Source organism: Rhipicephalus sanguineus, chromosome 9, assembly GCF_013339695.2.
Source record: "Rhipicephalus sanguineus isolate Rsan-2018 chromosome 9, BIME_Rsan_1.4, whole genome shotgun sequence".
Lineage (NCBI taxonomy): Eukaryota > Metazoa > Arthropoda > Arachnida > Ixodida > Ixodidae > Rhipicephalus > Rhipicephalus sanguineus.
Window position 1 is genome coordinate 63,698,835 of NC_051184.2, and position 14,175 is coordinate 63,713,009.

Consider the following 14,175-nt stretch of genomic DNA (forward strand, 5'->3'; position numbering starts at 1 on the left):
ACGGCGCTGCGATAGCGGCCCCTTTGAATTTCTGGTCTGCTTCACCCCATAATGCTTCGGCATTGCGGCAAAGCTGACTTTCGGACTGTGCTACTGTCACAAACAGATCGGCTCGCGAAAGCGCTGTTTCGAACCTACGAGATGATAGACGCGGCAGAGGTGGGGGATTCAAATAATGCCTTTCGGACCTGCAATTTGGGCAGAAAGTCCGAAAAATCAGACGTGGAATAGCTTCAGCGTCCGAAATTTTGGACGTTCTAATACATTGACGTCTATGGGGCTGTTGACGGTGCCGTGAAAGCGTCCGAATTTTCGAGCATGTCCGGAAAATCGGGCGTTCGAAAAATCGGCAGTTGACTGTGTATGTTGCGGAAAGTGTTTCCGTTCGGTAATGTTCCCGCATGTACATTCTTTAGCCGGTACAGTATACCGCACTTTCTGTGCGGTAAACCGGCATTGCTAGCTAAAACACTCTAATATAAAGACGCAGGGTAATCGTTAGGTGCTAGTGTTTCGTGAATGCCAACGGGGAACCGTGTGCAGCCCACAACGCGACACCACTTGCCACCCATCGCATGTATTACCACAAGGAACTGAAATGCACACGCCCAGCCAACGAAGCGCTGGTCAAACACACGCGATTGTTGCCTTGCGGATAGCAGGCACTCTAGTGGCCCCTCGGTTCAGTGACTTCCACTTTAACAAAAATGACGTCACGCACACAGTGTTGCCAATAATTCTGGGAAGCGAAGTGGGGAGAGTCGGGGCAATCAACAAAATTCATCTGTAATGAATCTTTGTATCTCTCCAGCTTGTAATTTGGTATAAATGACGGGAACGTGAAAAGGAACGTACCCAGCGAATTTTATTGAGATCCATTGCCCTCGAAAAATCGCCGGAGTTGGCTTTTAAGGGCTGAAGCGATTTTGGTGACACCACTCTATGGAGGACACGATGCAAGAATCGGGTTGCGATAAATGCTGGGAAATCAATTCTTGGAAAACCACAGGTTTTGGCATCTGCAGTGCCTAATCTTCACTGCATAAGATGCACCCTACGTTCACGAAACAAAATTTTGTCGAGTGTGGACTTCTTAAAACCCGCAACTGGGCTCACGGCAGCCTGCACCCTGCTCTTGCATAACAGTGATGAAAATATTGCTGTGATCTGGTGAAACACTGCTCTTATGTGAATAACTTTAGCGTGAATTAGCATTACACATGCGAAGAGATAGAGTGCTAACATGTCTTGAGCATAACATTAGTGCTCTCTTGTATCTTCGTGTGTGCTATGTTATCTTTTATGTTTTACTTATTCACGCTGCAGTTATGAAACACCAGTTTGCCTAGACAGCAACCTTTTTGAACACGTGTAGAAGAGAGCCAGGAGGACGGAGCATGAGCTTGAGCTTGTCCAACCATAAATGTCCGCAATCGAGTTAGCCACATGACTTATTTTTGAGGCGACATCACACATCCTGCACTGAGCTGGTGCAAAAGGCATCATGCACTCTTTTCAGTGCAATGATACATGCGCAAGGCGGTTGTAGTTAAAGCGGTGATCAAATGGCTAAATCTGCACTCGTGTGGTTCCAAACTGTTTCTTTATAATTGAGTTCTGGTTCAGGTCGACACCTTGGCTGCATGGGCTTTGAGTACAGCGAAGTTATGTTTAAACGTCCTTGCCTGACTTTTGTTCGTTTCTTTACAAAGATGTCGGTGCACTTGTTGCAGACAATGCCTGCGCAGTGTCATCATCCGGGAGCCGGATAGTGCTCCGGCCGTCGGCCCTCGCTTTCCAAGCTGAAAAGCTGAAGCAGACATCGGGTAAGCTAAAGACATCATACCTACCATCTGTCGTGAAGTTTATGGATTTGAAGTTGTGCTATGATTTTAGGAACATCGAGTGAAGCCTTAAGCCTGAACCCCATGTACACTTGCAAATGCACGTGCGCTTGCCCTCAGACTTCTAACCATTTGCGGATGGCGCAAGCGCATCGAAACTCTGAGATCTACAGTAGAACCCCGCTGTTACGTTCCTCACTGCTGCGTTTTCCCGGCTGTTACGTCGTTTTCCGCCGGTCCCGGCATAGCTCCCATAGGATACAATGTATTGGGGAACCCCGCTGTTACGTCGTAACTGTCGGACCGTTCCCGTATGATACGTCGCGAAGTGCGCTCGGAGCCGACCAAGTGACTACCAAAGAGAGCGGCCATGGTGCATTTTCACGCAGCTTGGCCTCGTTTGACCGTAATATTAGCCGCATGAGAGGCGCAAGCAAAGAATCTTTCAATTTATGCAAACAAAAGCATGGCCTTCGAGATTCAAATTGCAAAGATGGCGTCTATGACGTAACTGCTCGCGAAAGCAAGGCCTTCGAGATTGGCATTTACTATTGACAAAAGCATAGCCTTTGAGATTTGTATTGCACAAACATGGCGTGTATGGCGTAATTGCTTGCGAAAGCAAGGCCTTCGAGATTGGCATTCACTTCTGCCATCGCGTTGGCGTAGACTCATCATCATCGTTATTTGTCGGAGAACGGGAGGAGTTCGAGCTGGCTGGAGCTCGCATGGTCGTGCGTGCGGTTCGCGGTCGGACTCGCCGTGCCGGTCGTGATTGCGTGTGCTTAGTTCTTTCATGCCTACAGCTGTTGGTGTTAAAAAAATCACATACATTGATTACATTTCTGTGGATGAGGCCGTCCTAAGCTCCGCGTTTCTATCCATCGAGCTAGATCGCGGCTGAGCGTGCCAATTTTCGTGCTGCTCGTAAGAATTGAAATAAAATTCTGTACCACTAAATATGTTGCCGTTTTTCCTGTTTTTCGGCTCTTACGTTTCCCGTCTCTTACGTTTATTTCCTACGGTCCCTTCAAAAACGTATCAGCGGGGTTCTACTGTATTCTGGACTGATCTTTACATTTTGCCGCGTTTGCATTGTCTGCATATGTGTTGGTGCGTGAAAATGCGCGTGCTTGCAATCGTATGTCTGCACACTTGCAAGAGTGCATACAATGCCGGCTTTACATAAAAAAAACTTACGTTCCCAAGGAAATTTCAAAGAATTAATTTTTTTTTTGCGCGATGTAAGTAATCATCAGTAAACCATGTCTACGTCACAGCATTTGATTGGGTGATCTGCTTGTTGGCTAATTTATAGGTCCAAATAAGCACAGTCTTTTATGGAATAAGTTTTTATCATTAGATGTTCACAGCTGCCCTGCGAGCGGTGTTATGGCAGCATTCCTCACCTGCTGCTTGACTCCTACGCTCGCATAGGATGTTCAGCATAGCTTTGTAACACCTGTAATTAAAGGGGTACTGACACGAAAATTTTTAGTTGTCGGTATCTTTCGTCAAATGAAAGGCCAAGCCCTTAAGAGCCTAGAAAATGTACTGCTAAGGGTGAGTGCACCCTGAAAAAGTAATTACAGTATGTTTTTAAAGGCCAGCGTCGGTTCCTACTGTACCCTGACGTCACAACACGGTATGAGCTTCTGGTCATGAGCTCGCGCAATATTTCGTGACGTTTCCACAGCCGCTCCGCACTGTGGCTCCGTTGGTGACGCACAAGTGGCCATTTTGAATGTTTTGGTGACGCACGAGCGGCCATTTTGTAAGTTTTGGCTTCTAACGTCATCACAACTAGACAGACTGCTGCGTGAAGTTACTGGAATTAGTACTGTAGCCTGACGTCAAGCTAGTGTCGATGTCAGCAGGTGTGCCATGGAAAAATTGACTATATTATCAAAATAAAACCAGCATTGCCTGAGCTTCACACTTGCTCAGAGCCGTCTCTGCATACACGAGATTTGTATGACAGAGTACACTCGCCTTCGAGAAATGGTGTCGGTACCCCTTAAAAGGTCATGCTGCATCTGCTTCTCTGCCCACGAGTAGTGCTGACTAACACTGCTAGGACCAGGTTTAGTATGCTTATGCAGTTACCTCGGAAAGTCTACGTGAGGGTAGCCAGGATTGCTAGAGCCTTGCACGTGTAATGTGGAATGTGCGAGTTCAGTTCCCACTGTGGGAAAGGTTTGTTTTTTTCTCCAATTTTATTTGCAATCTCCCTCTTATGTTTCAATTAATTCCCTGTTTTTTTTTTCGTATATGTTCTTTGGCTTCATATGCATGCAACTAACCAAACGGGGCCCCTCAGTTCCGCTTCTCCTCCTTCAGTGCTAATTTTTGCCTTTATGTGGGATGCACTTTTGTTTTATTACAAACGAGGCACTGCTAGAGGTCGCTGCAGCATCTGTAATGCTGTTGCCTGCGTTGTATGAATTTTACTACAGATATCTTGTTTCCCCTTTGCCCCCCCCCCCCTTTCTTTGTGGACAGATGTGGCATCAACGGAAACAAAGGACAACTCGGCTGCAGCGTCTGCTACTAAAGAGCAGCACCAGCAGCAGACACCGTCGGCATCCAGGGACCTCCGCGAGGTGTCGTCAACATGCGAGTCCACCACCGGCCCCGTCACGAATGGCACGCGGACAAGTAGCACGGGCTCTGGTGCGGAGGACGACAACAGCGGCAGCACCACGACTTCCAGCAGCAATGGCCGTGCCGTTGGTGAGGGCAGCGGCAGCTTTGGCCTGGCCCTGGGTGACCTTCGAAACGGCACGTCATCGTCGTCGGACCACCTGGTGAACCTCAGCAGCGGCGCCGGACTGCTCAGCTCAGCGACAGACGACGCGTGAGTGCTGGTGCTCTTGAGAGATTTGAAAGGGGGGGAACATTAGGATTCGGTCAATTTAACTGTATCCGCTAGATAAAGAAAAGCTCATTAATTCAGATTTTGTGGGACAAAAAATAATCATCTGAATGAACCGAAATGCCTACCGTACTTACACGATTGTAGGTAGACCCCCGTAAAGTAACACAGCAAAAAAAAAAAAGCACGAGCACATTTCCTAAAGGAAATTTGCTTACGTAGTCGCTGGACTGACTACCCGTGCTCACTCGTCATCCCTCTCTTCATAAACTTCGATGCCCCGGCCCTGCTCGCCTTGAAGTGCATTCTCGGCACTCCCGTTTCCGGTGCGAAGATGCGGGTTTCTTGCATGACCATTTCGCCTACCGCCCGGTCAGGACAGGCGTCAGAAGTGCATGACGGGATGGGTGCTGACTCTACAGTTCGTGTCAGCGCCCTTTCTGTCCTGCACTTCTCTCTTCTGTCCTCGTAAAAAGTAGCGCTGGAATAAAATATTCAGTGTGAAAGTATCACCAACCAGAACTGCAGCGTGTCTTGCAAGGCCAAGATGAAGAACACGAATTCTGGTGTGCAAGGGTGGCTTCACATCAATGCTTCACAGCGATGCAGCAAGCTAGCTTTGTGGCAATACGCGGGGATTATTTTTAGAAAATTTTCCGCGGGTCATTGCTGAGGGTGCAGGTTATACGCGAGAAAATATGGTATATATTACAGATATAGCATGAACACAAACATAATGTCATAAACATGCCATGGCATCCTTGATTTCTTGTTTGTCCCACCCAAAACTGGTAATACTAGGAGGATCCGTTGATGGGCTAGTAGGTGCATGTCTTGATATATACCGAGTATGTGCAGCACAATGAAACAAAGACAAGAGAAGACACACGAAGACAGCGCCAGTCTATGTCGTTCGTGTGTCTTCTCTTGTCTTCGTTTTATTGCGCTGCACATACTCGGTAATACCAGTTTCGTTTTCGAATGTAAGTCGACTTCCCACGTTGGATTTCATATTCAGGTGATATGAGTCGACCTACAATCGCGTAAATATCATAATTATCAAAAGTAGCCAGAAAACGATAAGCAAATCCCTGTCACATCCATACGCTTTCATTTTCTTGATGAATACGTAAATGCTGTGCATATTTTCCATAAGAGTAGTGTAACACCCGCAATTACGGTCATCCCGCAACTTCGTTCACAGTGTGACCGCGGTACAAGAGTCCAGTGTCTTAATTAACCTGAAACATGCTCTGCACTCGTCCCTAATAACGTATCGTCGCCACCAACACCACAACCTACACATGACGATAATTTTTTCACCTGTAAAGTGGCCAGCAACTGATGTCGTCCATCGTAATCTAGCAAGCGAGTTTACGCCAGTGTGTGGACTGTGACTGAGGGGTCTTCATCGTCAACAGTTTCCATCATGCTTAATTCTGTGACACTGTGCGCGCATTGTACGAAGTCTAAAGGAAGCTACTGAGTGCTGCATCCGCTGTGGACGAAACAGTGGTTGCTAATGGCACAATCATAGGCAGCGTCTACGCAGTTCTGAAGGCGCGCGCACAGCCTGTGCTCATGGAGTCTAAACTGCAGTTGAAACCACTTATGACGATCCCACGTATAACGATCTATCGGTTATAACGACCATATTTGGGTGCACTTACGATTTTCCAATGCTAAACATTGAAGCTGCGTCAACATATAGCGAACATTTTTCAAAGCCTCCTGCTTTTACAACGAACACTTCAGACACGGTCGCGGTAAAAATATGGCGCATACGAAGGGAAAAAGAGTTAGAACATGCGTTCTGAAGCGTGAGAGGGGCGCGCGCTCGCGCGTGCCCTGCTCCAGTTTACTCGCGACTAAGATATCCCTGATCGGCGAGCACTGCACGCAGATTTTGGACGCTGCGAGTGTGGTCGCTCCCTTTCGAGCCTTTTCTTCAGTGGCAGAATGGCACTGAGGAAAAAAAATGGAGGCAACATGAAGCCTAGTGGTCAGTTTTCGCACGGTAACCTTGACGCCGTTCTCTGCAGCTACGACCGCCTACGATGAACCAAACAATGCCTTGGAACGCAAGAAGGCATAAATGCAAGAAGTGATAACCGCGATAACTTTCATCGCATAAAGGTTCACTGCGTCCCTAAACTCGTCGACGCCACAATGTGCCGCAAAAGGTCGTCCGTCTTTTCGGTAACGGCAGAGACCGGTCGATCGGTGATAACAATTTCCGCGCGATTGCGGCGATGCCTTCGCGAATAAGCACCAGAAAAGAGTGAAGGCGAGGTGGCGGCCGTTGATGAACGTGCAGTTATGACTTATAGCCGACAACCTTAGATCACAGTCACCTGTAGATATCTGCTCGGCTGCGCGTGTGGCGTACGCCGTACACTGTGCGGATTGACGGCGATATGAGCGCGCCATGCTGCCGTTCGCAAGTTCGCTGCCGTCGCGTCGTGCGAGAGTGCTTTAAAGTGCGCCTTGCTTTGTAGAAATGAAAGTAGCTCGCTGTTGTTGACGGCGCGGGCACCAAGAAATGTCGATGTACTGACAGCGTGTTTGACTAGGTGAGAACTCAAGTGCGCTGCGCATTGTCCTGCAGGGCCACGAGAGCATCGCGGAGACGCAGAGTGCACGTTGCTTGCAAAATGCTTGTTTTCGCCGTGTTGAACGAACAGGCTACTCGCCGCACCCGTGCACGGTCCGGAGTGAAGCAGGCACGAAGAACGTACAAACGCGCGCATACGGCATACAGCAAGCAGCCCGGCAGTGACTCCGCGAGCCGAGTAGGGGACGCGTTGCACGCAACTAGCCAGGGATGATTGGCTCCACGTGGCAGTACCGCGCTTCGGTGAAATGGTGTCAGTTCACAGCAAAGGCGTGAGCACATAGCGGGCGTCACTTCACGACGAGAAAAGGCTTAGCTTGTTACCGGAGGGGTTGGGTGCACTTTAATAAAAGTGCACAGAAAAAAAAAATGACTTGGCCGCTAAGCCCACGTTTTTAAAGGCGAGTCCATATACAACGAACTACTGATATAGCTACCACTTTTCGCGACACTTTCGAGCTCATTATAAGCGGGTTCGACTGTAGCCCCAGGCACCATGTCCCCCCTTAATGGGCACTGTTACATTGACCCCTTCATTATGCAGCTGGGAAGGAATCAAACCAGCGTCCTCGTACTCACTAGTATGACGCCAGAGCCACTAAGCCACCAAGGCAGGTGCAAAAGCTTTTTTTTTTTGGTTGTTTGTTTTTCTAATACAGAGCTACCACATAAATAAAAGAAAAGAGAAAGTTTGTTCGACACGTGAATTGAGCCTAAGCCATTAAGTCGCAAGCTCCACTAAATATAGCACAGTCATGCACTGCCTGGCAAGTGCAGATATTCTTTTCTGCAATAACAGATTTTGTGCTGATAGCATACAAGTGTACTGTTTTCAGCATAAATATGTAGTAAAATAAAGGATTAATGCTAGAAAAAAAAATTACCTCACTTGATTATTTTGTATTTGATTCATATTCGAAGCTATGTATTCGTATTCGATTTGTATTCGAAAATTTTGATATTGTCACAGGATCATGACGTCAGCGTGTCCGAGATGAAACTTTTATTTGGTCGAATTTGTGGCCAGGAATGGAAAATCAAACAACAGCAATACAGTCAACTGCCGATTTTTCGGACTCCCTAGGGACCGCGAAATCGTCCGAAAGATCGGGCAGTCCGGAAAAACAAATTCATGCTTTTTTATTCTGCTCAAGTGGTCAAATCGCCACAGCCACGTCCGAAATAGCTTTAATGCCTCCCAGTACAATTATCAGGCATTGTGGTGCGCTCCCAGGCTCTCGCAAATACATTCGGTACCTGCCGCGAACCCCGCTTAACTACGTACGTGCCAACCGCCACTTTTGCATCTCGTGATGAGCGCCGCTGATAACAGCAAAGCGCGGAATATATTACGGCTATCTCGCATGAAGCGTTTGTAAACGATGACGCGGAACACAGACTGTGGCGGAAGAGCGGACAACTCGACCGGCTTTCCCCGATGTGTGCGCGCAAACATGTGCACACACATCGCCGAATCGCCGCCGATACGCAGCATTCGCTGCCGTGTCAAGCTGATCGTTTCTAGTTGTGTGCAGCACATCGCCAACTAAGCTGACGCCGTCACTTTACTGTTGCTGTATCGTACGCACGCATTTATCATGAAAGGGTTCGTGATGCGCACTTAGTTCCTGACCGCACACGGGCGCGGCAATGGTGAGCTGGTTTCGTCCGCGAAGGCAACGCGTCTACGCGGCGCACTTAGTGGTCTCGCAGAAAGAGGCAGCAAGAATGGCGGCGCGGCGCATTTGGGTTCTCGCCTATTAAATGCGTGCAGTACGCATGCAACTGCGCTAGGCCACGTGCACTACCGAGCAGTTAACTGTAGATGCTTATCGTAAGGGTTATCAGCGATTAAGCCGTACTGGCGCGTTTGCCAGCTGCTGCCATCACGCCTCCGTGCATTTCCGCTGCTTATTCGTAACCGTAACATCGCCGCACGGCGCCGCGATAGCGGCCCCTTTGAATTTCTGGTCTGCTTCACCCCATTACGCGTCGGCATTGCGGCAAAGCTGACTTTCGGACTCTGCTACTGTCTCAAACAGATCGACTCGCGAAAGCGCTGGTTCGAACCTACGAGATGATAGACGCGGCAGAGGTGGAGGCTTCAAATAATGCCTTTCGGACCTGCAATTTGGGCAGAAAGTCCGAAAAATCGGACGCGCAGTAGCTTCAGCGTCCGAAATTTTGGACGGTCTAATACATTGAAGTCTGTGGGGCTGGTGACAGTGCCGCGAGAGCGTCGGAATTTTCGAGCATGTCCGAAAAATCGGGCGTCCGAAAAATCGGCAGTTGACTGTACACACCGTACACTGATAGCGGCGAACAGAGCGTCGGCTGTCGATAAAAATAGCTCGTGGCTTGGACGCGCCGTCTTTTGTACATCACGCATCGAACTTTCCAGTCTTATCACTGGTGATTGTGCAAGCTTTGGAATAGTCTAGCCCTGTCGCGTCCTGCGCGCAATCTTAACAAAGTGATCTACTACAATCGTGAAGCTTCTCGAACACTGCGGTGCGGTCAGTGTCGAGCGTTGCGAACCGTCCTTGCTGGTCAAACCCGAATACATCAAAATAAAACAAGAAGCGGGTGTGGAAATATTCGCACACCCCTAATAAACATACATAAAAGGTGTTTAGTTGAACCCTCCCCTGCCCCCTCCTCCCTCCCAGAAAAATTTCTGGTTACACCCCTGGTCAAGAGCTATGTGTCACGAGTTGGTGCATGAACTTCAAGGTGGCAGGACACCCTGTATTTTCTGTTTGCACGTTTTCTGGCTTGTCACGTGTCTTCTTGCAGCAAAAATGGTGCTTTTGGGGCTCTGGAAGGGTGGTTTACTGAGAGCAGTGGAATCGTTTCTTGCTTTAGTGTGCCTTACAGCGGCGTACCTACAATCTCTGCTGCAGGAATCACTCGCCACACGCGGCGGCAGGACCCCCTGACGGATTCGTCTTTGGTGAGAACCTGCGGGAGCGGGCTGCGGTAAGTGATCTGGTACGACCTCTTTGGCGACTCAGCTTGCCTCCTTCTCTGCCCATACCCGCAATTAAATACTATTTGAAGGCTGCGGTGCATCGTTAAATGGCTGGAATTTCCATTGTTGAATGCACTTGCGTGTTCTTTTTTGCCCCCTGTTGCTAGTAGTGGGGGTGGACTTAAAATTGAGTTGACTTACAACTTTGCAAGTATGATAAATTGTCCTCTGAGAACTTTGTTGTCATTAATTTCGCCGTCACAGGTGCATTATTAGAAGACAAAATGAAGGTCGGAGTTTAACATTTAGATTTTGTGGCGAAAATTGCAGCGTTCGAATGTCAGTGGGTTCGAATGTCAGTGGGTCAGTGGGAATGTCAGTGGGAATGTCAATGGATCTGTTGCTTATTTTTAACTTTACTTAATTTTGTTTTTAATTTTGTCCACATTGTCCAGTCAGTGTTTCCCAAATCTGCTGCGCCAAGTCTTTGGCTCACATATAATTCATTATAAGTGATTGTAAGGTGTGTACGCCATAGCAGATGGCATCAAAAATCTATTGACGTAATGGCGAATGCAAAATCGCGTGCGTACTCGGACGCAGGTAGACATCAGAGATGCCCTGGTGCTCAAAATTAATCTAGTCTCCCGCCATGATGGGCTTCGCAGTCACATCTGATTTTTGGCAGGTAAAACCTCGTAAATTCCATGAGGATTTGTGAACACGGCGTGTCTCTGGAGCCGATGTTTGCTGATGGTTTGCTCTTTCCTTTTGACTCGCCCAATTCGGCAGGCTGGCCCTTCTTTCTCCCCCACCCCTGCTTTCGCAGTTACCCTTTCCTCCGTTTTTTCTTGGGTTGGAGGAGATGGCACGAAGCATATACACACACGCTCCAAGGAAAGCAGTTGCATCCTTGAAAAGAAAAAAGAGGATGACCTTATTTTTAGGTCGGGTGGTCCCATGCCGCCAATTTCCCACAGGGTGGGTGCCCTCCCAAGCGACTATGAACTTCGATCTGCCGAGCAGGAGGCTGGAAGTGCGCTTTTACCTATTTTACCGGTAGGTACCCGGCGGCAGCAATTCGCTGCCTCCCACATCAGCGGCGGATGCTAGACTATTTCACCAAGGCTGAGGTGGGTTAAGGTGCGCCCAGGGGCCTTTCCAGAACCTCATGGGGCCACCTTTCGAGATGACTACTCAGAAACAACCGAGCGCCAGGCCGGTGTAGTCCTCTACCCATTAGGAAAAGCCGGTGGCTTCCCGGTCGGCACTGGGAATCGAACCCGGCACCTCCCGCATTGGAAGCGGACGCTCAACCATGTAGCCACCGCTGCGTATCTGTCTGCTTGTCGAAGCATTGGCTCCAGCAACGCACCGCGTTCACAAATCCTCATCTCTTCAAGTTTCTGTCTTCCCCCGAACTTCTGTCTTTCATAAATTGCGTGTTTCTTTAATTTTCTCGGTGTTGCAGAATTGCGCGGTAAGTGCCCAGGCAGTGTAGCACGATTTCTTACATGGTGCAGAACTTTGAAGATGCGTCGTCGGACTCCTCAGTTGCGCCAACGTCAACGGAGCTCTCCTTTCAGCAGTTCCAGCAACAGGCCGGTCAAAGCACTGTTGCCAGTGTGGAGCAGCCAGTGGACGTCACATCTGCAGGTGAGTGGAAAGCCGTGGCCTTGACTTGCCTCGAAGAAAAACCTCACAGTGGGCTCACAGTTGGTTAAAGGGACACTAAAGGCAAAGAACAATTTATGTCAGAGTGAAAGCTCAATGTATGACAACGTCTAAAACGGCAATATTATCAACAGCAGTGCCCTACTTACCGAGAAATTAAGCTAAGTGTATTACATGATGAGCGCCAGGAGCGGGACATTTTGGAAATTATCCCGATGACGTGAGAGAGTCCGACTACAATTGAGAGAGTCCGACTACAATTAATCACTTGTAATCAAACTAGCTGCAATAAAAAAAGAACCTTCCGTGCATCAAGAGACGTAACAAAATGCTGCTTGTTCGTTTCTGTTTGATTCATGGAAAAAAGAACCTCTTTGGCGTTGCCATGGGGAACGGCGCGCGCAGTTCAGAGGTCCCATTTTCGCCGAACTGCGCCTCGCCCAGAGCCCTGCTTCGCTCACATGGTCGCGTCTCAGTGGTAGTTTCGGTATCGCATACTGCCGCGTGTGTTTTGCACACTAGTGAAAGTCGCCCTGACAGAAAGTTCGACAAAATGCCGCATGCATGTGATGTTGCCGGATGCCCGAACGGTGCACACCGCCAGTACACGCCGCCACGCAGTAAAGGCGGGCAACGTTGGGCACGGCAACAGTGATGTGGTAAATACCCCTTTGATGGCGGGTGATTTGAAGTGCGCTAACGCGATGCAGAGCACTGAAACGCGATTTTATTTAAAAATAAGCACTTCCTTGGCACAAAAGTAGCACTACGAGGTTTCTGGACCGCTATTTCAACAATCAACGTCGACTTAATATTTGCCTTTAGTGTCCCTTTAAACATGATCCACTTTCTTTGCGCAAACTATTAAAAAATTGCGGGGAGTTTGCACTAAGTCGTGCAAAGCTTGGTATAACGAAGCTGGTCCATCTCCAAGTCTTCTGGCTAACGCTGGTTACTTTCCTTCCATCTTTGTCTCTCTCTCTCTCTTTAGGTCTTTTTCTGTCTTTTTATGCGTTGCACGCGCTAGGCGCAGCTAGGCCGTTCATGATGATGATAGTTTTTTGTGGTGATCCATTTTACCTCGAGATTTTGTCTGTCTTTCTTCCCTTTCTTTCTGTTTCTTTCTGTTTTTCTTTATTTGTAGTCAATCCCGAGATGAAGAGCAAGAAGAGAGCGAGTGCCGGCCCAGTTATTGCATTGCATGCGCTAGGTGCAGCTGAGCTGTTCATGATGATGATAGCTTTTTGTGGTGGTCCGTTCTACGTCTAGCTTTAACTGCTTCGCTGTTAGATGTACCTGGACACTGTGAGAAAAGACACGTGCACAACATCGGCGCAACCATTTAGCTGTTCTAATGTGGTGACGAACATGAGATTTATACGGAGACCACACGCATGTGCAGAGATGCCCTAGCTACCGACTCAATCTAGGCTTGTTGATCAGCGCTATTTTCAGCTGAACACCATTGATGGAGCGCTTACACACTTACCTCTTGCAGCTGTTCTTATAGTGAACGCTTTTGCTCGACGTGTACACAGTTTTTACCAACACTGTGTACTGTGTTTTACCAAGAAGCCCAAGTTTCCAGTTTATTGAACATAACCACACAGAAAAAAATATTTAGGCTGCTCGAATTGAGCGCACTAAGGTATTTGTTTTATTGAATTAAATTCTTCCAGACCAATCTAAGGAAAACAGCCGGATCGTTTTCCGTCAGATACGAACTGCCTCATTTTTCTGTAGCGAGCCGGCACGCCAAAAGCCTGACCGAGTCGGCCGAGGAGTACCAGTTGCGGCAAGTCAAGCGGACGTACGACGAGGTCGCCGTGGTTACGGGAGAGGAGAACGAGTCCAATGTGCTTCAGGTAAGTCGTCTGCTGCTGTTGATTCGAGTAGCATAACTTGTAATCAGTCCCTGCATTGCGTTGGATGGTTAGTGGGCAGCCAGCTAACCGGGAAAAATGGAAATCACAGTTGGAATCATGATTATTGCTACAGTCAGGGCATATAGCAGTGTTGTTTGTGAATTGTTTCTTTAAGGGGGGACGCGGCTTTCGTATCGCGAAAAATGGCAAAAAAATCGATTTTTTGAAAATCACATTTTCAGTTTCTGTAGCCCTTTTTATATCCGATTCCAAAATATCTTCACCGAAAACCGCGTAGAAGTGCTATAAAAAAATTGTTGCGCCTGCCGAGG

General features: G+C 48.3%; 1 protein-coding gene across 2 annotated transcripts in view; it reads left to right on the forward strand.

The window, feature by feature from the left end:
* LOC119405256 (ran-binding protein 3) overlaps nt 1-14,175 on the forward strand; it is a 55,704-nt gene that overhangs the window by 17,966 nt on the left and 23,563 nt on the right. The window contains exons 5-9 of one of the 2 annotated variants that reach the window (XM_037672068.2): nt 1,734-1,826; nt 4,347-4,701; nt 10,237-10,324; nt 11,828-11,960; nt 13,722-13,843. In XM_037672068.2, coding sequence (XP_037527996.1) covers nt 1,734-1,826; nt 4,347-4,701; nt 10,237-10,324; nt 11,828-11,960; nt 13,722-13,843 — 791 coding nt within the window. The remainder of the gene's footprint in view (nt 1-1,733; nt 1,827-4,346; nt 4,702-10,236; nt 10,325-11,827; nt 11,961-13,721; nt 13,844-14,175) is intronic. The other variant, XM_037672070.2, reaches the window with a different exon arrangement.